This window comes from Lasioglossum baleicum, chromosome 9, assembly GCF_051020765.1.
Source record: "Lasioglossum baleicum chromosome 9, iyLasBale1, whole genome shotgun sequence".
In the NCBI taxonomy this organism is placed as follows: domain Eukaryota; kingdom Metazoa; phylum Arthropoda; class Insecta; order Hymenoptera; family Halictidae; genus Lasioglossum; species Lasioglossum baleicum.
In genome coordinates, this window is record NC_134937.1 from 13262930 (window position 1) to 13287754 (window position 24825).

The 24825-nt window shown below is 44.9% G+C and overlaps 1 protein-coding gene across 1 annotated transcript; it reads left to right on the top strand.

Moving 5' to 3' along the window:
* The first annotated feature begins 1446 nt into the window (after nucleotides 1-1446).
* On the top strand, nucleotides 1447-23322 carry LOC143212443 (uncharacterized). The gene is made up of 4 exons (XM_076431286.1): nucleotides 1447-4610; nucleotides 10142-11299; nucleotides 11942-12437; nucleotides 13183-23322. The coding sequence occupies exons 1-3, from the start codon at nucleotides 4445-4447 to the stop codon at nucleotides 12379-12381; spliced, it is 1764 nt and encodes a 587-aa protein (XP_076287401.1). The 5' UTR covers nucleotides 1447-4444; the 3' UTR covers nucleotides 12382-12437; nucleotides 13183-23322.
* The last annotated feature ends 1503 nt before the right edge of the window (nucleotides 23323-24825 follow it).

A 24825-nucleotide genomic window follows, 5' to 3' on the forward strand; every position in this document is an offset into this window, starting at 1 on the left:
AGAGTCGTGAAAATTGTCGAGCAAAGCCAAGAATACCTCTACCTAAAAATACATAGAAACTTCTAAGAAAGTCCAAGCTCCTTCGTCATTCAAATTGGAAAACTAACTGATAGTCCGCCGTGCGCCATAACCATTTTTCAATTTTGCAATTCCACGTTCGCTGCGAGCAACGTGCATAGTTCTCGACACGGTGCGCCGCGCCGGGACGAATGACGCAGACGACACGAGCGGTTAGGCGACGTCCGAGAATAAGCGTCGAGATTATAAGGTACGCATACAAACCGTCGTCGTCGGGGGTTGATGGTTGGGGGGATGGTTTCTCCCTCTTGCGCGAGCACGTGGCGCTGGCCGAACAGAGAACGCCGTAGTCTTCTCCATCAAGGATGAGGAAAAGGAGGGACACCTAGCCGAATAAAAGTTTCAACGAAGAATGACAACAGAGAAAAACAGAGAGGAAGAAAGAGAGAGACGGAGAGAGAGAGAGATAAGTTTCGAGGAGAAGACACCTAGCTGAATAAAATGTTGAACGGAGACAGAGAACGCGCTATCGCAGAGCCCTGCCAGCGAACGCGGCACGACGCCGGGGTCGGCGCTATCGATTGGCGTCGGCGTTTCCTCGACGTCGCTATTTGCCCGCCGCCGTCTCCTCTCTCTCTCTTCATTCTCCTCTCCTCCGCAATTCTCTATCCTGCTCTATCCTCCATTCTCACCTCGGTTTCGTTCAGCCTGCTTCGCCACCCTCAACCACCACTCAACCTCAACCCTCTGTCCCCTTTCGCGACCATGCATCCCCTATTCTCTTCATCAAACATCATAAGACTGTCTCTCTTCAGCTTCCTCCGAGAATCGTCACCCTTTGTCCGCAAAGTTCCTCTCTCCCACTAGAAACCTCCTCATAACTCTCTCTGTCCCTCCTCGAGGATCATAGATCTCTCTCGGTTGCACCCTCTAAAACTGTCTTTGTCCCTCTTTCGGGTTCATAGCTCTTTCTCTGTCTCTCTCTTTCTCTCTGTCTTCCTCGATGATTCCTTCCTTTCTCTTTCCCTCTTTTTCTGCATGTTCCCTCGACCCCCATCTCTGACTCCGTTCCATCCGACGCGGTAACAGGTGTTGCTCCGGCCCCGAACTCGTACAAAATCGATGGGCAAGAGCCACATCGGCGTCGCGGCGAGGGTTCTCCCCTGGCGATTCACCCTCTTGCTCGGCTTCCTCGTTCCTACGCTGGTTCCAACCCCTCGCGAGGGGTGGAGAGGCGGTCAGGGTTCGTTCGAGGGGGTGGCATGGAGCAAAGGGGAGAACGAGAAACGACCTGCCCCGAGTTGCAAGCTGCCAGTGATGAAGAGAGAGGGTCTAGCAAGGGTGGAAGTGGTGTGTCGGCAGGGTAGAAGGGAGACGGACAAGGCTAGGGGATGAAACCAGTGGTAGTTGGACAGAGAGGGAGTCTAGCGAGGGTGGAAGAGGTGTTTCCGCAGAGCAGAAAAGGGACAGACATAGCTAGAAAGAGAGGGTCCAGCTAGAAAGAGGTGTTTCCAGAGGGTGGAGGAGGTGTTTTCGCAAGGTGGAACGAGGACAGAGCGGTGGAGAGAGAGAGGGAGACAGGCAGAGTGGTTCCAGGGGAGGGAAATAGGAAGAGGAGCTGCACGAAGCCGAGGAGGAAAGGACGCAGGCGCCCAGGACGCTGGGCGACGCTGGTCGACGACGCTGCATTGCCAGTTGCACCCCAGCCACACCCGGTACGAGTCATGTAGTCGGGCTACCCTCCACCGCGATACACGGCGGACAATTGTTGCTTCTGCGCCCACAGGTGGTACATCTTCATCTTCGATCTTCGTCCTGGGTAGAGACGTCTTGGTCCGTTCGTCCAGCCAGCGTACCCGCCGCGGAAAGAAAGAACAGCTCCAGCGTTTGCTTGCTGGGGTTAGCGAAGCGGTCTGAACGGTTGCTCGTGTCTCTTCGTTGATGCTCGGTGCTCGGAATCGTCGTCGTGGTTCATCGTCGTCGTTGTCCGTGGTTACGTGTGTGCGTGTGTGTCAGCGTGGGTGCGCGCGTGTACGTGTATCCAGTGAATGAAGGATATATCATAGAGTTTCAACGTCGTCGACCTTCTCCGTTCCCCAGGGAGAGTTCACCGGGATTAATCGAAGGGGACACACCGGAAGCTAGAGAAAGAGAAGGGGTGAAACTGAGGGAAACGTGCAGCGAAAGCCCCAGGCAGAGGAACAGCCGCGCGAGGGCAGAGTTGTAGCCTCCCATCGCGTGGAACATCGAAGTTTTGTAGCCTGTTCTTCGGTGGGCAATCCTCGACAACCCCCCGCGGCCATCGTTCGACTCCCAAAAGCTTAGGGGAGGACGAAGGAAGACGCCGCGGAGAAAGGTTGAAGAGGAACCTGACGAAAGGGGGAGCGATCGACGAACACGCGTAAGGCGACAGCGCACACGTACGGATACACAAACATCGCGGACCTGTTGTCCAACTTGTTGCTCGTCCCTGCAAAAGGCACACCCGCCCACCTCCGACAGACAGACGCCAAAAAAGCTTTTCGAAAAGGAACCTCAAGCTAGCCCTAGACCGAACAGAACCAACGGACAAGATAATAACGGCTGAACGGCTGACCCGATCCGCGTCGCAGCTAGCTCGACCACTCCACCGCACCTTCGGTTTTTCGAACAATTATCAAGTTCCTCTTCGAGGTGATCGTTCCGATACGCTTCTGGTATATTTCTGGGACTCGATGAGACGCTATGCTCGCAAACACTGGCAGTTCTATCACCGGAACCCGAGCTGTCCGACTCTGAACCCCAGACTCCTGGTGCCTGACTGCTGCAAAGACTTCCGGGAAACTTGTAGGGTGAACGGTTCGATGGATTAGTGTGGAGGTCTTCAACAAGTGTCCGATCGGTTGCGTGGGATTGGATTCCGTGGGGCAGGTGGTAGTTGGTGTCCGGGTGTCTAGGATTAATCACGAGATGAGGGTGACGCGGAAGAGGACACGCCCGGCTATCCCGGAGCAAGAGGACCTCGCTGATGGAATAAAACACCACTCGGACCGGCCGGGTAGGATAGTCTCCTAAACTGTAGAGACTTGTTCAAAGACTTGTCCCGGAGGATGTTGCTGGAATAGACCACCTCTCGGACCAGCCGGGGTAGTCTTCTAAAGAATTCGTCAAGAATCTTGTTGAAAGATTTGTCGCGTTGAGAGACTGACTGGAAGGCGTGTAACATAGCTGACCTGACGTTTGTACATACGAATCTAAATAATATATAGACTGTAGCTGTAGACGACGACGAAGAAGAAGAAGAAGAAGAAGAAGAAGAAGAAGAAGAAGGAACGTTAGAGCAATGTGAACGGATGAGGACGCTGGCATCGAAGGATTAGGGTAAGGCTAGAACGATAAGCGTGTCCCGAAGAGATGTTTCCGATGGAATAAGAGGGAACATGATCGAGCCAGCTTAGGGGGTCGTTATGACGTAATCTTCCACCCGTGAATACAACGAAAGCAATATTACAAACAAGGTAAAACGCAAAACGCTAGAGAGAAAACAAGACAAGAAGAGAGGACGTTGTCCGCGCGTTGTCCTCGGCTCCGATTTAATCCAGCACCACGAGAGTATATCTAAACAGCCGATTTCCGGTTCGTTTAGCCGGACGCCTCGCCGAAAAATATTTTAATACGAACGTATACATGTATATACACGATTGTACATAGGAGTCGATTCTACACGGAGACGCAAGGAGGAGGGAGGTAGGTACACGGGGAGAAGCTGCACAGGGGAAAGCTGTTCAGCGATCGTGCAACGACATCTAGAATTAAAATACCGGCCGTTCGCGACGCGTCGGCACGCGTATAACCTGCTAAACCGGAAGCGAACCTTCCGACTCTGCAAGATTACCACGAGGAATCGATATATCGATAGAGGGACTTTGGAGGATCTAGAATCTCGCGGTGATTCCTCTGGAGATTTACGAAAGGCAGACGTTCGGTGATCCGAGCAGCGATCGGTATCGTTGAAACGAGTTTGATCAAACAAAGGTGGAAAGAAAGGAGGAACCTTGATCGATAGACGAAGAGGACGATGGGACACGTGGCGGCCAGGATCGGCTGAGACGTCGATCAACGATCGAGAAAGACGTGAAGATCCTGGTGGCCTCCGCGGAGACCACCAGGACGACATTTTTACTCGAGGAGACAGAGAGCAAAAGACGATCGTCCTGAACCTGTCTCTTCTGTGTACCCAGTGTCCTGTTAAGAAGAAAGCAAATCTCAAAAGAGGACTCGGTTGATCACGAAGGAAGAGATTCTTCGGACTGATGCACTCGGTGGCCCGCAAACATCGGAGAAGAGGAGTTCGTCGCGAACAAGGACTCTAGCAATTGGTTTTCTAGCTTCTGGTGCTGTTGATCTGTCAGAAAGAGTTTGAAGGACACGGTCCAGGACAGCCAAGATGCCGCGGTGCTATATGGTGAAGAAGGCCCTGTGCAACAAGTATGTCAGCAGCGTTGCCAGAGGATTCGAGAGTTGGGGTCGCGACAGGAGCACGCCATCACCAACCACCATGCAGATACCAGTCTCGCCTATAGAAGGGAGCGTTGCACCCCCTGTTGCTCAAGGTACGAGACCCCCGTCGAACCATTAACTACCCCGGCTACTACCCTTTGATCATTATGAGGCCGGCTTGGCGGCGTGCTAGGCCGACTTACGCGGTATTCGATCCTTCCAGCCATAGGGTGACGGGACGCGACACTGATTCGCTATCGTACCATGCTGTTTTCCACCGATTTTCGGAGAAGTTCAGCGCTGGGGAGTATTTCTGATTTTTGTCCCCATGTGTCGACGATCACTTTGAAATTTGGTCCGATGTAGCAATATTACTCAATATTTGAAGTTTCTCTGCTTTCATTGCATCCGATTGCATCTGATCGCGCGTATCGAGTATTCCGCATTAATGTATGAAAATGTATGGTCCCGACATATTGGCAATGTTGCCATTTTATCTGTCAATTAAGTCCTATTGGAAACCTCCTCGTGGCTCGTCGAAGCCATCAGCGTCGGTGCTTAAAAATATTCGCTCGTCATCTACGTACGTGCAGTTAAGTAACTCTGCCCTTATTCCAGTCGCGTAAACTGACGAACGTTATGATAATTTTTGTATAAATAACGACCGATACAAGTGTCTGAAAAATGAAATTGCGAACTGTTTGATCAAATAGAAATGACACCTGTGTGATCGAAGCGTAATTATTAAAAGGCTAAGTTAGGGCGACAGATAGATGAAGATGATGGGCTCGCGTCATCCATGATGTAACTATACGTACATGCAGTTAAGTAACTCTGCCCTCATCCCAGTCGCGTAAACTGACGAACGCTATAATAATTTTTGTATAAATAGCGACCGATACAAGCGTCTTTGAAAAATGAAATTGCGAACCGTTCGATCACATAGAAATGACACCTGTGTGATCCAAGCATAATTATTAAAAGGCTGGTGGTATTTTCCTAATTTGTAGTACCTGGGGACAATTTCGGCGACATGCCAGTTAAAACTAGCATAACAATGACCGTTCTAGCCAACAGTATTTCGAGAAAAGTAGCGATCCGTGTTTCCGGCACGGCGAGGCGTGTATTGACGTGTAGGCTAGAGCCGGCGCCATTCCTCGCGCGGAATAATCTAGAATTCTAGAGTAGAGAAGCCGAGACGTCGAGGGAATCGTAGCGAGGAGGAGGTCGGGGTTTGTGGATCCGTGATCGGGAAACGTGGAAATGAGAATGCATATAGTAATCAATATCTTGGCCGCGGCTATTACGTCCAATTAATGTGAATGTTGCTGTTTGCTCCAAAGGCCCGCGGTATTGATTCACCGTGGCGCTCGTATATCGCGGGTCTCGTGTTGGTGCGGCTCACACAGAGAGAGAGAGAGAAAGAGCCGCGTGTTTCGTCGCAGCCAAGAAAAATTTCTGCATACGAATGTTCTCTTTCGTGAACGCCTTGCTCCCGCGAATTGTAAACGTCGCATCGTAGCGAGACAACTTTTTCGCACGCCGCGCCGTTCGAGATGATCGTATCGCGTCGTGGCCCTTATGGCAGGAGACACACGTTCGAACGCAAGTCGAACGTGGTAAGCACGATCAGATATAACTAGCGAGCATCAACTGTACTCCTGCTTTTCTCGCAGACACCTTGCAGTCGATGCTGTTGCGCTACGTGCGCAACCAGTCTGTTGCTGGAACCTCACCGAAACAAAAAGAAACCGCCACGAAATGAAATAGAGCTTGCTGAGAACGTTCAATCTGCAGCTTTCGGGGAAAATTATTGTTCAGGAGCCAATCCCTCTTCCCCTGATTTCTTCTGCCTTTAGGAAATTCTCTTCTTCTACTTTGTATAAGCTTCGTTCTTCTTCCACTTCGTATTTACTTCATTTGTAGCAAATTACATTCCTCGCACTTCATACCTTTTTCTATTTCGTCCTTCTTTGATCTCATATTCACTTCACTCTGCAGTTGTGCGTGCTTTGTACTTAAATTCACTTCGTTCTCCCTCCAGTTTGAGTTTGTTTCATTTATTTACTGGCAAATTGCCTTTTTCTATGTTGCGTCTTCTTCAGCTCGGTTTCTCGCAATTGCTCCTTTGTGCTGGTATTCACTTTATTTTGCATTTACTTTGTATTTACTTCGTTTATTTAGGAGGAAATTGCGTTTTTCTGCCTTCTATCTCCTTGTCTTTTGTTCGTTGTAACATTCTCTTCATTTATATTTACTTCGTTCACGATGAAACTCCTGCTGTTTTGTATTCACTTTATTCTTCGTTCTACGTTGAACTAATTTCATTCCGTAAGTCGATTCTTTACTTCACTTATTTACTAGTCAACCTCGTTTTTCTACTTCGAGATTAAATAATCTTCGTGAATGCCTCGTCAAGCGAAGCGCAACAGATCGATCGAACGAAACAACGTGCACAAAAATGACCGGTGCAGAAAACGAATTTTTACTCGGCAGTTGAACGACGTCTATGGTCAGCAAGCATCGCGATAAGAGCGTTTCGCTCGTGCCAAAAACACGTGTACACGCGAAACAGAGTTCGATTTCTCCCGCTGGAAGTTCTAAGACGAAACAGACACGAAAACGTTCTCTCGTGATTCTCGGGCTGGCAATTTCGCGAGACGCCGCGCCGGCGTTGCATAATTCGCGATAATGCTTCGCCGCTCGTAAGGAAAACTGCATTAATTGTCCGGATTGTCGAGCGGGCGACGAGGCTCCGTTTTGTTCGGCTCGGTTTACGGGTTCGTGTTCATAATCGAGTGAATGGGAAAGTGTCATGCGAAACTTGCCCCGGAGACGTTAATGGAGCCGCAACGACCGCACTTAAGACTCGTTACAATGCCGGGGCACGCTTCTGTCGCCGCCACGAAAACCGGGACAATCATACGTGAAACTGCACGGCACCAGACTTTGAATTTCGTCTCGCGACCGGAACACAACCCCTTTCCCCGACTTCCACCGAGAATACCCGGCGAGCATTATGAACGATAATTAAACGGCCGCTTTTTGTTGCCACGGGAAATTAAGGGAAGCTCGCGTGCGCGACAACCATGCTCTGCACGAGCCAAGATGGCCGACAACCGGAAGACAGCCCGATGGACGTCCTGAACTCTTCTTTCTCAAAGGAACATTCGCTGGAATGTTCGTGGAATTATTCCGCAGTTTCACTGCCAGTTGTCGACGTAACACAGGACAATCAGATTATTATCAATCCTCACGATTGCTGTTCAGAAGAACATAAGTAGAACTGTTTTAAACCTTTGCACTCGAATGATGCGAAACAGTTGTAATAATATTAAATTCGTCTGTATCCTAATAAAAAAGATTACATGGAATGAAAATGATCTGGGTCGAAAGAAGTGCCTTGATTTTGGAATAAAAATTGCTCCGAGTGCAAAGGCTTAATGAGATGAAACCGACCACATAAAATAGACGCGACGTGGCAGAGGAAAATCTGATAATCAGCGTTCAATCGACATATCCCACGCAAAAATTCCGAGGGGGAAAAGGTCTGACACATTTCCCCGATCGAGATACAAGCAGCAGAACGCGTTTCCAATTTCCAGATTGAAGTTTGCAATCGAGAAAAATCAAAGAGGGTAGGAATTTCGCAAAAATCCGATTTTCATACTGAACTTCGGATTTCTTCTCTCCCTGGGGAAACTAGTTTTGCGTCGGGTGGAGATACCATTGCGAGTGGTTGCTCGAGAGTACCGAGATCACGATGGAAAAACGAAGAGGAAAAAAATCGACTGGCGGAGACGCGGTAATAGGGGAATCGGCGGAGTCATTGATAACCGGTTCGCGCTAATCGAGGAGAGTTTCCCAGCGCAGTGGTGAGATTGCGGGGGTGGAAGAGGGTAGAAAAACAGGGAGAAAAACAACAAGGGAACCGTCGCGTTGGGAGAACGATTCCGAGAGGGAGAGAAAGAGAGATAGAGAGAGAGAGAGTTAGAAGACGGAGAAAGCGCGCGCGGAAGCAGCCTCGCAGGATGTCGGACGGCGTTGAAATGAAACGCGCAGTTTCATAACCGAGTTATCGTGAAATTTTATATCCGCTCGCTCCTACACTTTCCTTAGCCATCCACTCATCCCCTTTGACCCCGTTTCCAACATACTTGCCGTCATAATCCCGTCCCCAAGCAGCCACGATCCCAACCTCCTCCTCCGCCCCTCCTCTCGACCACCCCTACGCTTCTTCAACGAGGTTCGACACTCTGCCGTGCTGGCATACGCCGACAACGGAGCTCGTTCTCGTTAAATCGCGATTAAAAAGTCAAATCGTGGTATCGAGTGGCCATCTCCCACCCTAAAACATTCTGCCAACCACCTTGGTTATTTTTGACCCGGTCTTTTGACCCTCGCTTAACCCTGCTGTCTTCCTCGGGTCTATATGGCCCGAGATTAAGTTTACGTTATCATACATTTACTGTGGTTTTAAGTATTGTGTCAACATTATACATATACGCAGTTAGGAGCATAACTGATCACACATACACTAAATCAGAATAACTGTTTTATCAAATGACGTTTAATAAATATGTTAAAAACATGCATTTGAGCGGAATTGTGAAAAACAATAGTAAACTTTTACGACTTTTTTAGCGGGGCCAATAACGAATTTTGTTTGCGAATTGTACACGATCAAAAGTGGTAAAAATTGCAAATTTTCATGTTTTTCGGCGTATAACTACCATTTTTTCCACCCTTACAATCCTGTAAGGGCCTACCCCCTTAAGGGTTGGCCTCCTCTTCAACAAAAAAAGATATTGTACGTCTATATCAGAGAACTGATAATGTTCTCTCTCCTTTCTGATCGTCTTGGATTTTTCCGAGAGATTTTTCACTCATTTCCATTTTTCCTCATCCCGGTTCTGATTTCTTTTGTTTCCAACGCTACCGATCGGACGGAAACTGGCTCGCTGTAAAGTTTTTCTATTACAAACGAAATTCCGATCTACTCTCTCTCTCTCTCTCTCTCTCTCTCTCTCTCTCTCCTCCCACTTCCGAAGGGGCGAGTTTATTAAATTTCACGAGGCTTCTCGTTTTCCTTCGGAGACTGCTCCGCGGAAAGTTTAATTGCTACGCATAAAGTGAACCGGGGATCGATACCGCTTCTTCTTTCGAAGGGGAAGTGGAAGTTAATAGTGCCAGGCTTCTTCTTCTCTCTCTCTCTCTCTCTCTCTCTCCCTCTCTCTCTCTTCAGGCTGGTTTTCCTCGAAAAGTGTCCGCGGGGGTTGAAGTTCGAGCGATGGGTTGCTTGTAATTACTGTTTGCCCGGGGATCATCGAGTCCTCCAATTTTCGCTGATCGAAGCTTATTTGTCGAATGATGATTCGAATGTTTCTGTAGTGCCATGACTAGACTGCGGATTTTATGAATTTATGACAAAAATGGGTACTTACAATTTAAAACAGTGGACATGTAAACAACATTTAAGAACATCAATGTGTTAGTTCCAGCTTAATAGGATAATTAAAAGAAGAATACAATTTTTATTTAGCTCCTGTGTTCTGCAATCAATGCAGACATTTTTAACAAGATTAATGCACAGATTGGATTGTTATAGAAAATGATTTTACAAATTGACCACTTTTCATTCTAGAATACCTGAGCAGCCAGTCGCAGGAGCCAACGCCGACAGGAACGAAGACCCCGGACCAAGAAGATGGAATCAAGGAGAGAACATCCGAGGCCAGCGACGTCACCGTGGCGTCATCTCCATCAACCACAGCGAATGATCTTCCAACATCCGCGAGAACGGAAGCGACGACGGTGATCTGTGCAACAGGATTTTCTCCAACGATCCATCCACCAAAGGAACCGACCCCGATCGTGGAGACTATGGAAACACCCTGGGAAAGAAACTCCTCTAGCCCGTTCACGATCCTGAAGTCACCTTGCAGAACCATGGTAGAGCAATCTTCGTCCATTCACCATTCGCCACCCGGTGAACCGTCTCCACCTTCGAGCACAGCTACACCTTATCATCTAGAAAGCAGTCGGACGGACTCGAGGATAGGATCAATCTGCAGCGTGACCACCAGTCACGTGTCCTCCATGTTCAAGGACCGTTCTCCAGCAGAGACGGAAGCTGCCCACGATCTGCTAGAGCTTTCAAGATCTCTGCCACCTTTGCCACCTCCTAGCGTTGCTCAAAGCGTGATAGAGACCCCAGCGACGGACATACAAGAAATGTCAGTGTACCAATCAGACCAGCCCATCTACCAGGTGAACACCATCGACCTAGCCAGCTCCGCAGTCTACAGTCATCCTCAACCACAGCAACCATCCACAACCAGCATCATCTACGAACCTAGCGCCACCATTGTTCAACAAACTGGCAGCGTTTTCATCCCTCTATCACCGGTTCAAGAGATTCTACTGACTTACAGCGCCCCGTCCATCCCATGCACACCTATCGTAGCTCAACAACCTCTTCAACCACCACCACAACAGCAACAACAGCAACAACACCCAGCGATCGAATCAGCGCCGCCTCTCACGCCACCAACGTCCGAATGCAGCAGCGATATCGAGAATAATAATCCAAACTCGCAACCTAGCCAGAAGGACAAAGAGGTGCAGACTGTGATTGAACAGGCTGAGGTGAAACCTGCCAGTTATACTTACGACACGTTGCTCGTCGCTGATGGAAGGTCCAAGAACAAGAAGACCAACAGTAGCCAGAAAGCACCGGAGGCTGAACCCGTCGAGGCGCCGGAGACTTCGAAGATTGGACGATACGTCTGCTGCGAGTGCGGTAGGAAAAATTCAAATTTTTTGCTTCGAGATCCATTTATTATTTGTACAATCAAGTAAATCGGAGAGACCTAATCCAGATCTTAGGAGAAGCGAGTCATGTATTAAGTGTACAAATTATTTCGTAGCTCTCAGTGTTAATCAGTTGAGGGAGTGGTTCTGACGAAGCTTCGCCCCTTAATAAAAACAATGTCTCTAAAATGATCCATTCGTTCTCGAACAGTTAATTCGGACACCCAACTATGTGGAATCAATTCCCTCTAAGATTATAGAGTCGTCCAATAAGTGTTCGCGTTAGGGGATGGTTCTGCCGAGGCCCCGCCTCTTAATAGAGACAATTAATCAATTGTATACTCAATTACAGAGACAATTAATTTGTACACCCAAATATGTCAATCAATTCCCTATAAGATTAGTCCTGCGATAAGTGTCTATGTTTGGGGGTGGTTCTGATGGAGCTCCGCCCCTTAATAGAGTCAATGTCTCCAAAATGATTCACTCGCTCTCGAACAGTTAATTCATATACCCAAATAAGTGCAATCAACTCCCTCTAAGATTATAGAGTCGTCCAGTAAGTGTTCGCGTTAGAGGATGGTTCTGCCCAGGCCCCGCCCACTAACAGAAAGAACGGTATGGTTTGCAGGGAAGCAGTACGCGACATCGTCGAACCTGTCGCGGCACAAGCAGACGCACCGGAGCATCGATTCCCAATCGGCGAAGAAGTGCATTCACTGTGGCAAGGCGTATGTCAGCATGCCCGCCCTCGCGATGCACGTGCTGACACACAAGCTGACGCACAGCTGCGGTGTTTGCGGGAAGATGTTCTCGCGGCCTTGGCTGCTGCAAGGCCACCTGCGAAGTCACACCGGCGAGAAACCGTACGGGTGCGCACACTGCGGTAAAGCGTTCGCCGATCGGTCGAATCTGCGCGCCCATATGCAGACACACTCCGCGGACAAGAACTACGAGTGCCACAAGTGTCACAAGTCGTTCGCGCTCAAGTCATACCTGAACAAACACCTGGAATCCGCCTGCCAGAGGGAGAACGACGACAGCAGCAACGACGTCGACCCGTCCGTTTAAGAACGGGGAGAGAGAACTGTGCGCTAAGGGTCAACGACACGGTCGCTGACCGACAGGTAAATTTATAGGTTTTGCGCTACGAATTCATCCTCTTGCAAATCAATCTCACCCATGAAGAATACTTAAAATTAATTATTTATTTATTTAGATCACAAATTATATATTAATTTAAACACACACGTGAACGTTCAAATTGATTTGCGAAAGGGTAAATTTGAAGTGCAAAACCTGTATCGAGCTCGCTCATACTTCTACCAGATATTTCACCCTTGTATTGGGTCTCACACAGCACAGGAAGAGTGGGACATGCCAGTGGGCGGGCCTGACTCCGCCTACTACTGTGCAGGAGACACCTGTGTTCTTGAGATCAGGACTTTTGCTACTTTCGTTGAACAGAGCTGTCGACATCTGTTTGTTGCAGTTAAAAAGCCACAGTTGAATCGAAATCAATTATCTTGATTTTCCGACTCCGCCCACTGATATGGAGAAGTCACCAATCCATGATCAAGACTGTCTCTAGTTTTGAGTGCTTAACTCACTATCACTCCTTCTTCCACTCTAGCTCCTCCCATCTATTCTCTTTAGTTCCTCCTACAAACTTCAACCTCGCTCGGTAAACTTGTATACTTACTTCGAACATAAATCAAGCTTCGCTTGAAGTACTTTGCACTATATCAGGTTCGATTAGCTTCAACATTGAATCATGTAATAAATAGAAAGAAAAAGCAATGATGTGGAAGATGAAATTGTAGATTTTGTTGATGGCAGGCGATAATCACTATGAAAAATTCTGTTTCGCAGCCGGAGACCACGTCGCCGGATTTGAAAGGAGCGAAGACAGTGTGCAAGTTCACGGCTAGGTGAACAATTTCACGTTCCCGTCGGCCAGGAAGTGGAAAGCGAACGTTTTCGGGCTGCCGGATCCGTGTCGAGGACAATGGGTCAATTCAAGTCTGAATCGGTCTGGTAGGAACTTTGATAGCTTCAACGGTGACGACACAAGTTCATCACCTTTCCCTTCTTTCGCTCCTGATTCCTACCATCCCCAAAAAGCTGTTCGCAACAACAATAGCGATTACGAAAATTGCTAACGAAAACTCTCTCCAACAATCGACCAATTTCTGAAACATCCCAGCGCGAAACGCAACAGAGACGAATTGCATGAAATCTACAATTGACAACGCGTGTGTCATCGTCGATGCTACAGAACAGAACTTCCGTCATCTTAAGCCGCAGCATACATATTCGCATACGGGTAAGCGAAGAAAACCTCGAATCTACTCTGGCGATCGTTTTCAACCGCGAACCGTCGACGCAAAAACAGAATGGATTTAGTGTTGCTCCAAAATGCGAGCTTTGTATTCCGTTTTTAATGAAAGATCGGAGAGTATCAAAGCACCAGTCACGATATAGCAATAATGTACACCTGTTGGGAGCGAATTAGAAATTACCTAACCCTTGTTCATCCTTCGATTCTCCAATTTTCATTTCTCTGTTGGTATTCAACTGGATGTTGAACATTGGATGTTTTTTTTATAAATTATGAAAGAATTCCGAGTAACGTGAGATCATTCTTTCAGAATCAGTGAATAACAACGTCTGATTGATAGAAGGATTGGACGAGGGTTGAAAATCGCCAATATAGAATCGTAATGAGCTTTCATAGATACATTTTCAATTTCTTAGATCGTAAACGAGGATTAAAAGAATAGTTGACGGTAGTTTGAAAGAAAATTGATCCCTGCAATTTTGCAAGTAGTCAGTAGATGAATTTAAACCTCGCACCAAGAAAGTGCATCAGTTGCAGGAGTTAATTTTTACTCGGAACGATTCTTGAGTACAGCCAACCATCGAGCAGCACCTTCAATCTCAGTGCAAAGGGTTAAATCACATGGTCTTGATAAATAATTCGTAAATAAACTTCGGTCACCGATCACTTCGATTGTACAGGGTCGATTGATCGTGTTGTTCGAATGTTGGCTGAATTTTATTTCGCCAGGGATCCGACTTTTTGGTGCTTTCATAGTCTCCAGAGAGACGCATCGTTGCAGAACGTGCAGCGGGGCGCGAAACATCGAATTCCGATGTCGTGGGTGGACAGACGAAGATCTGAAAGTGCGGGAGGGGTGGGTTTATCGAGCGATCAGCTCGAATTTCTCGCGATATCGTCGGCCGTTAGCAAGGAGACAGACACGCGCGACTTTCTTTTGCGGAAAATCGATCGTAGCCGAGGCGAAACGTCGTCGGCGTCGCCGACGCGTTCCCGATTACACGATTCGAATCGACTCGATTGCAAAACGGCATTCTTTTCGTCCCCCTGCGCCCGATGCCGATATTCGAGCAATCGATAGATACGTCGCTTTGCAAGGCCCACTCTTCAAGGGAAACGAACGACGCTCGTAATTAGCGGCACACGGCCGTCGGAGAGCCACCGATACGATATAAATCGATACAATACTATCAAGGGACCACCAGTTCACCAGTAACGTTCATTCACGGGGAAATTGCGACGGAGGAGCGAGAATTACACCATTCGGATTAATCCAGATTAACGATTACTCTAAATTTCGAGGAATTCTAAAGCGAAAGGAAACAGCTCGCTGAGCTTCACGAATTTGTAGGATTTATAAAGCGGAGAGAAAGAGGTTGCTAATCTTTAGCAATTTATCGATCAATTTAACAATCTTTCGGCGAACGCGGAAAATGAGACGGAGGCGCGAGAATTACACCATTCGGATTAATCCAGATTACAATTATTAAAATTTTGCAGGATTTATAAAGGAGAGAGAAAGAGGTTGCTGATCTTTATCAATTTATCGATCAATTTAACACTCTTTCGGGGAAAGAAATCTCGACAACGAGACGACGTCGATTTGCTAGGTCGTGCCAAGGAAAAAACGTTCCTACCGATCCGAATTTCTTCGTTCGTTTCGCCGATGTTCGGTCAACGTTCTCCGGCGCACAATGCGACCAGGCACACGTCGAAGGTTTTCATCACATTTCACGTAAACTGGACCACCTGTTGAACGCTGGAATGACCATTCGGTGGCGAAAGGGTCGCTCGTTCTGCTCCCCTGAATTATAGAACATCCTCCTGTAATTTCCCCCGTTGTTAAACGCGCGAAACGCGATCGCGACCAATTGCGGCCCAAGCCGTAAAACTTATCGGCGACTTTTTTTCGCCCGAAGAACACCGCCACGGGATTCGTTCGATTCGCAAACAGATATCGCGTCGAAACCTAGTCGTTGCTTTAATTGCTCGCTTAATTTATTCGCTAGTCGATAGGATAGATAGATATATTTAGATATTTTTCGAGGGAGCACGCTTTGGTTGTTCTAGTCACTAATAATAATTGATTTAATCGCGAGAGAGATAGTGTTGTGTTATCAAAGGAGAATAACTTTGTGCACAGGGTATTCAAAAAGTTCTATTCCCTCTCTATATCGTCGCGGTGATTTGTCCAAACAGTGCTGAAACTATTAAATTATAGAAAGAGTTTCAAACCTTTTGCAATTTTTTACCGAAAAATCAGCGAAATTCTAAAGAACCAAGAACAACAGCACTGCGAACAAGATGGCGGCAGATCGTCCACCGAAATGGAGGTCGCTCGATCACACTGTACCATCGTTGTTTAAACTAAATCGCCGAAGAAGATTCTCATGATACATTCTAAAAAATTCGATATTCTATCTAAACAAATTAATGTATGTATTCTTTCTCGAACATTTCTCAGGTTCTTTACATTTTGAGCACCCTGTAGACACGATACGGGAAGGGTTTCCGAAACTTCCAGCTTGTTCTCGGTTCAGACAGCACCAAGTAGGCCAATGTGATATTAATTTATAGTCGAAGAGCCTTGAAAATAAGTGTTCGGCATCGAGCGCCAGCCGAACGATGAAAGGAATGCCGTGAAACTTCGAAAATCCGAGAATTCCTCGGAAAATCGAAGGAGAAAATCGTCGAAGAGACTTTCCACTAGTCAGCGAGCTGCGTTTGGAAACATTGTATCTTCTTATCTTTAGTGAACGCGTAGACACCCGGTGGATCTCCTAAGTTTCGTTTCCGCATGATTCTCTTTCTTAAAAAAAAGCAGAAAAATGGAACACGTTTTATATACGACGTAGAGATATTTTGGTACGAGAGATTTTCATGGCGATTATACGATAGCCGGGGGGCGATCGTTTTTGTGCTTAATCGTTAGCACCGTGGTGTTTTTAGCTTTAAGTTGTACAAAAGTTGTACTGAGTTGTACAGAACTGTCTGTCCTATCGCTTCGTTGTTCATCGTGTTGATTGTTAATTGAACGTTTCACCCGTCTGCGTGCGTTTTCTCAACCCTCGCGAAGCGTCTCCCTCCTACGAATCGATTTTATACCACTTCTTTTTGTACCAGGCGCCTGCAAATTCATTCTCGCCCATTCCTCGGTGTTCCAATTTAATTTCCACTATGACAGGTGGGTCATTAACTTTCTGAGTTTCGTGTTTGACGAGAAAAAGATGAAGAGCGATGGGTTCAACCCTTAAGTGAACGTTCAAAACGTAACAACTCGATTAATGTATTTTTCTGATCGAACTGGTGAGACAATTTCGATTTGCTGCAGACAAAATTTGATAGAATTCATTTTCAGTTCGCACAAAAGTCCGCAGTGAAAATTGAAACGAGATCAACGCTCCGCTTAAGGGTTGAAAGAAGGTAATTCGCAGCGATTAAAGCGAAAGTGAGAAATGTGCGAAATCGACAGAAGGGATGGCCGAGGGTTGGCGAATAATTCTCCGATCGTTCTTTTGCCTCGCGTGAGTGTAGTAATTAGGTGAACGCAGTGCGAGGGTTGACTCGAGCAGTGGTGACATCAAAGGATTCAGGAAAGCATATTAAAAATGCAGCCGCGTTCTCGTTGCAGGCTTACAGTGAAGCAACAGTTCGATTTTATCGAAGTGTACACAGAAAGGACGAATGAAAAAAAGAAGAAGGGAAATATGGGCAGACGGGTGCGTACACTGTAAAGAAATCTGTATCTACGAACGAGCTTGCAAAGACGCGAATCGCTTGACGTCGGCTTTCAATGTCGCAGTGATAGAAAGAGAGGCGAACAAAATAATTTTTGATAAATCGAACTTGCAACGAGAATGCTTTCGATTGTGTCACTGCTCGTATCGGAACGTCAGAAGTAGACTTGCCTAACGCCCCCGCGTTCGCTTCGGAAACCTAGATTAAAAGAGACTGTTGACTTGTAAATATATTCCATTATTTTTCCATGTTTTTCACCGAACGGATTCGAAAAAGCGAGCAATAAGATGATTTGTGATTGTAAGTAGGGTTCCTAGCGATATAAACCGTTCTTCGTTCGTCTGAATTTGTTAAGCGAGTCTGATTCTGACCTGGAAGAAAATCAAGAGAAAATGAGAAAAGAAAGAGAGAAACCATAATGTTCCCCCGTGAGCATCGTTTCCGTGCAACTAAGAATTTCGCACGAAGAAACAATTCGTCGTGAAGAAAAAACCAAGTCGTTCGCAGAGAAGTTTCCGATCGCGGAATAGTATTCGCAGAGCTACCAGTCTCGTCTTCATAACTATATTAACGATACTCGACAGTCAATCGAATCTATTAATTAACAAAATAGAGTTAAACCTCGGTAACGGTAGTCAATAATATATTCCGAATGAAAAGAGGCGCGAAGTGCTATAGCGTTTACCCGGCGAACCGTTCATTCTGGCACTGAACGGCTAACGATCTGATTTTTAAACCGGTTATAGTAACGATCGAGAGCAGAATATTCTATTAGGTGATTAAAGGAACTACATAGTACAAGGAACTAACACAGAAGTAAATATTAAAGCGGCTCGGAACCGGGGCCGGCATCATCGATAACGCCATTCCGATCAATTCGCTCGGCCTTTAGACGTCCGGGTCTTTTAAACAAAACAAAATAAATGAAACAGTAACCGTAGTGGGGATGTTTAAAATCGAATCGATCTGTTGCTCGGACCGTTTAGACGAGAGCAGAAACGTACTTCCGGTACGCGCCGCCATCGTTGAAACGGATTTCGCCTAAATCAGAAAGCTCCCCCTTGTCCGTAAATATTAGAACGTTCCAAGGAAGATTAGATTTCTCCATTGAAATCCTAAATTGACTCACACTGGAACTATTTTTAGTTTTAGTATTATAGATCACACAAAATTAGAATAAATACGGTATTTTAATTCTTATAAATTGGTGCATAGCGCTGTCCGATGACTGCTGTATTTAAATAACAAAGCGATTTCTGTCACCCTGGAAGGTTTATCCAGTAGTTTCGTAATTGTTCTAATACTTATGGATAAGGATGCACGGGGTGGATAACAGGGGCGAAATTAATTCGACGAGCGAGCACGCAAGAACGCAAGCCGCAGAACTGAGTACCCGTAAATACAGACTAATTATGTAGATTCGTCGTAGTGTACTCGAGGAAACCAAAGAGAACGGACGTGAGAGAGAGAGAGTGAGAGAGAGAGAGAAGAGAGAACGATACATAATAATTAACGACGTGACAGCGAACGGGCTCACACTATTTTTTAGATTCACGCGAAACGATAGTGCCAGGCCCCAGCGGACGATCATGCCTCGAAACGTTTCTCGATCTGAGGAAAGCTTGAAAATGATTTTCAATAGACTCGTGGATGGATTGAACGAGTACGATGACTATCCGAGCTTGTCTCACATTTTTAAGAAATTGTTGATGGTTTAATTAATTCATGGTGTCAATGGGTTGCAAGAATTCTGTTGCAGGGTGACTAGAACCGATTTTAATGATTAAAAATAGTCGAAATACAGTATGAAGAGATTGCGGAAGATGATTTTTGAACAAATTTTGAACAGGCGCTTGAAAATTGGAAGGTGTTCAGAAATTGAATTAAAAAACCATTAGCAAAATTTAAAAACACTGTCACATTATTTTCAACCCGTTAAACATGCTAAGAAAGAACATGAACTTCCACTTCACTCTAGTTTGTTGCAATTCAGGTAGAAAACTTTCGTTTTGCATAAAGATCCGTTGTCTACAAATGAAACACCCTGCACAGGATAATGTTAATGGATCTACGTCCTTGAAAGAGCCGAAGAAAGCTCACCGGAAACACGAAATTCATTTCGCTCGACGGGCGATTGTCTATCAGCGTTAGTTAATTTGTCGACGGGGGGCCGAGAGCTTCATGTAACTGCTTCACGTAATTAAGGAGGGTTGTGGAGGGGGCTGCAAGTTTGTAATCGCAATTACGTTATCACCATCGTTAACCGTACCCCACGACACCGTTGTATATTTCAACAGTAATCGCTCGGATTCTCGTCGTACTCGTTACCGTCACGAAGCCGCGCTCGAACGAAATTTTTCTATTAGATAAAATCAACCCCTCCCCGATGCACGAGCACGATTATACTTAACTCGTCGATAGAGAGACACCTCCTAGCTGTACAGTTAATTAAAGGGTAAGCGTAATCGAAGCCGCGAGCCACATACCGAAAGAGCGCGCGACGAGAACTATTAGATACTGCTGCCTCTCTAAATGCCTATAGAGCGGGGCGGGCCGCGACGATTAACGAAGGAGGGTAGCTATTTCACTTATGATGTCCACGTTACATTCCAATGGGTTCTGTTTCGGTGAAAATTGATCTTCATTTTTCTTTAATTATGTTGTACATTGATGGATTTGTTTAAATTAAAGTGTGAAAGAGAATTGCATGGATATCGATCCAGTCCTTTGCGCAATTATTCTTTAGGAGCTTGTGAGGGCTAATTTAATTAATTGCAGCACTTGTATTAATTCAATCGACACGTTGACAGTGCAATTGACATACTTCCAGTGTCAGTGAGTGGTTTCAAGTTTTAGATCGGATTGAAACATCTTTGAAGTGTAAAACTAATTGCTGTTGGATTGAAATTTCGCGGCGGCCAGTTAGAGGGGCAGCACCGTAGTTTTTGTCCGCGACCGCCATCGCAGGGGACCGGCCGCCATTTCGACTCGTCGCATAATTAAGTATTAAAGCAAAAAAGAAAAGACTCTACAGAGGACCAAAGTACTTAAACGTTACTACGCCGAAGCAGCGGTAAGTCTAACGTAATGATTAATTATCGCATACGTGGTGATATAAACGCATTGTCAATAATGAGTTGAGCCGAGGCAGACGAAAACAAAATGAAAGAGAGAGAGAGAGAGAGAGATAGGCGAAGGAGAAAGAAAAAGAGAGAAAATAAATGAGAACGAGGCGAACGTGGTACTGTACATTTTGAGAACACGGTAAAAAGAACAACGAACAACGTGACAAAGATTGTCCACGTAAATGTAATTAGTTTACTTATTAGACAGACACCCCGAGATATTGTATATGTATATGTACGTGTATGTTAGTCGAATGTCCCACACAGACACCTCACCGACCGTGATCGCCTCTAATTAATACTGTAATTCATTGAAATCCTTTTTCGAAATCCGTCGAAGTCGAACAATTTTCTATTCGAACATTCGTCTAGCCGTTTTAGAAGAATTTTTAGAAATTTGGTTGAACAAGGACGTTGAGATGGCCTTGGAGGATTTGATGGTCGAACGCTCAAGCATCTGCATTTCCTATGATTTCCAATTTTGTGATCAGGGAACCACGGATTTCGTATAGTTACGGCAGGAATGAGCAAACAGGAATAGAATACAAAATTGAGGACACTCTGGAAGAATCTCAGAGCGTCCCTGCGTATTGTTAATTCTTGACTAGCGAGGATCTTTCTAAATATTCCCCTCGGAGAACGAGATTATATGTCCAAGTCTTAAATAGTAGAAACATATAGACTGATCTTGCGTAATGTAACATTTATAAGGTGAACGATCCTAATTGATGGTAATTTATCAATTTTTTCAAGATATATTTAATGGTGCTTTATCTAGACGTAACTTTAGAAGAATTACATATAGCCTTCGATTCGAATTGATCACCCGAGGAGCTGAGCAGCTAGGTGTTGCCTTTGAAATGCTGGGTCAAAATTGACCCAAAGCCCACAATCCAAGCGTTAATTAAACTTTTTGCAAAGAACCTTAATTTCGCTGATACAGCGAACATTAAACTTCAAAAAATGGATTTATAAAAATTCTTTCTATCTGCAGTCTCTTTTGAGAAAATTATGGTCGTCGCAACTCCGCGGTTGAACGATCACGCCGAACAAGTTTCTAAACATTCGGCCGAACTTTTTCGATCGGAGAATGGCAGATAGTCAGAGTGGGACAGGATAATTTTGCAATAATCGTCGATCGAACATGCCCAAGGCTGTCTAAATACGTAGACCGCGGCGGAATGATTTCCGTGGCGGCGAAAGGGGGCGTGAAAAATGAATTATCCGTTGCATAATTAAGCGGATAACTTGTAGGCGCCGGATAAGAAATAGGTTATCCATTAATGAATCCAATTACGAAATTAATTAGAGCGCGGTCCACGGCACGTCGCCGTGCGATAATTTGGATTTCGCTCAAGTCACATGCAGAGTCAATAAATATGGAACCTGCGCTTAACTTACAATTACCGCCTGGTGATGGAATCAGGCTCGACACCAGTCAATTCGATAACACTCGTTTCACTCGGTTCGATTACAATAAAGAGAAAAATATGGAAAAACCGTTCTTTGTATTACCTAGTTGTGACGTGTTCGGCGCTGGACTGTCGTCGAACCTTGTGACGAGTACAGAGATCGAGTACTTGCAAGTATTTAATTAGCACCAATAATTTTCAAGACAAATTGTGTATGTACCAATTATAGTCAGTGGCTTGTTCGATTTTATTCGATAATTAATCGATGCGTTAATTTACAGTGAGTGTAAAAAGTACTCGTACACCTTTTAAAAATGAATAACTTCTCCAAAATTGGATCCAACAGCTTAATGTATAAATGATTTTTCTTGTTAATTGTTACGAAAGGTCACGACTTTAAAATTTTTTATCTGTGCCTGTAATGAAAATTTAATAGATGTGTTTTGTAAATCTAAGCTCATAATTCGTTCAATTAGTATTATTATACTGCGGATCTTTGTGCAAAATAAAAATGTTGTCCATTAATTTTAAGGAGGAGGGGCCACGTGAAAAATTCTTTCATCCTTTAATAAATAATCTTAATATTTTGAAAATAGAGTAAATTCATGTTACTAAATTCTCTTAATATGTAATCTATTTTAAAGTGTACCTATCCATTTTTGCCATTGCATAAACTCCGCAGTCTAATTATTATAGTACGAGTACTATCCAATAATTTTGTACAGAAACGCGTGTTTGAAAAATTGTTAATACTTGCTTACCTGATCCCATCGCTAATTACCGCCCATTAAGAGTCGTTTCACATGCACACACAGGTACACAAGTATTACACAACACGGTGAGAACGATCGAGCGAACAAAAGAGACCTACCAAAGATCTAGAAAATGGAAGAAATACACGAGTCGGGCAGTCGAAACCGAAATAGTTGGTCGCGATCCACGAAATTCGATTAAACCGACTGCACACAGTATTAAATACAAATTAGTTTTACACCGAAAGCTAGCAGACAAATGTACAGTTGCAAGCTTTCGACTAAACATATATAAATGCAATTAGCTTTAAAATTGCAACCCGAAATTATATTCTGTAGGATGAATGTAATCGGTACAGAATTAATGAACACGATTATCCGTTCTTTTTATTGAGAATAAAAGGAACAGGGATACTGCAACATTACTGCAATTGGGAATGGATCTGTGCAATTTCGATCTCGACTGCCCTAATTGAACGAAACAGGCATGATCATCGTGTGAACCTGGCTCTCGGAAGAGGAATGAACAGAGAGAAACGAGAGAAAACGGAGCCGAGAGAAAAAGAACACGGATAGAACGCGAGGTAACAAACAAAAAACAAAAAAAAACAAGAATAGGGTTTAGATTAGTGTGATACAAGGTACGACAAAGCAATAATTTAGTGATTGTATGATACATTTGATTAGTGAGTTAGCGTGCTAAGTTTAATGGTAAAACGTTTTCGGAACGTATATAAATATTTACTCGATAAATCGTATAGTTTTGTAGAAACGCTGGGACGACGCGCCACTTCGGAGGAGAAAAACCAAAAAGAACAAAAAAAAATGAGAAAGAAAGAGAGAGAGTGAGAGAGAGATATATAGAGATAGAATGAAAGGAAAAAACCAAAAACGCTGTCTTGGGATCAATGACTTATTTGTTGCATCGCAAAATAAACGAACTGTACTTTTTTGTAAATCCATTGAAAAAGACGATCCTCCGACGAAATGAGTTTATTCGAAATAAGGATGAACCTTTTGTAAGTGACACGATATATTGGAAGTATGTATTCCGAAAAACGAAACACGTCCTCCTGTTCTTTGACGATTTTCATCGAGATTCCCTTCTATTCGATTCACTAATGAAATGATAAGTTTAGTGAGAATATCGTAGTACTAGCATTTAAGTGCTGTTAGTTTCATGCTCAAACACGTTACAAGCGCAAAACGCTCCTGCTCGTAGCGAAATGGACCAATGAGAGTATGATCACGTGATAAACAAATTCGCCGTCGTTTGTTTACATCAAGTCCATCCTTATCCTGTTTCACTACAACACGAACTGGTGACCTTTCGTTTTAATCGTACGTGCGGATGTTCTCGTGTCCAGGATTGCAATTTCTCATTTCTCAATAATTGTCTCAATAGTTTCTCATTCGTCAAAAGATCAATATAGACTAGACCGCTGTATTCGGTAGCATGTAGCTGTCGCAGCTTTATACAACTTCGGATGCGGACGATTTTTTGTTATTAAAGAACCTATATCATGAAATAAAAATGGTACTAATTTTTTCGAATGTAGAGAACATGTAAATCAAATCCGACCAGAATATCCTGTTTTCTCAATTTTAATTATTACTCTTTCCTCTACTGAAAAACCCCATCTTTGCGTTATTGAGAAAGAAGAAAAAAGCGCATCCCGCACCCTTGCAATCCTGGAAAGCAGAACAGCCGCTTAATCAACGGATCGATCGAGAATTTTGCGGAAGAAGCGTCAATAAAACCAGAGGAAAAGAGATTGTTAAGCCACGAGTTATTGACGAATATAATTTCAGAATGCACAGATATGCTGTCCAACGATTGCAGCAGAATGCACTGTCGTGAACGACGGGGATTGCGCAGCGTTGCATTTATTTTTTTTCCCATCGGGACGATATGGGAGCATAAAAAAGAACATAAAGAAGCAAACTTCTCGATCGATGTATAAACGATCAGACTACAGAATTCCCAAGAGCGTTTCGGATTATAAAACACAAGTTACAATGGAAATCCCAAGACTGATAGAGGATATGTCGAGATGCATGCACATCTATCGCTCGAGCTCGATGCTTATCTTATTGAAATCGTTTTTGAATGTTCTGACTTACTGAATAATGTGCGCAGGAGAGAG

What these genes read in the sequence shown, in the direction of transcription:
- LOC143212443 (XM_076431286.1), top strand. Translation starts at nt 4,445, where the DNA reads ATGCCGCGGTGCTATATGGTGAAGAAGGCCCTGTGCAACAAGTATGTC. An exon ending in TGCACCCCCTGTTGCTCAAG is followed by an intron (nt 4,611 to 10,141) that starts GTACGAGACCCC and finishes TTTTCATTCTAG; the next exon opens with AATACCTGAGCAGCCAGTCG. An exon ending in ATACGTCTGCTGCGAGTGCG is followed by an intron (nt 11,300 to 11,941) that starts GTAGGAAAAATT and finishes TATGGTTTGCAG; the next exon opens with GGAAGCAGTACGCGACATCG.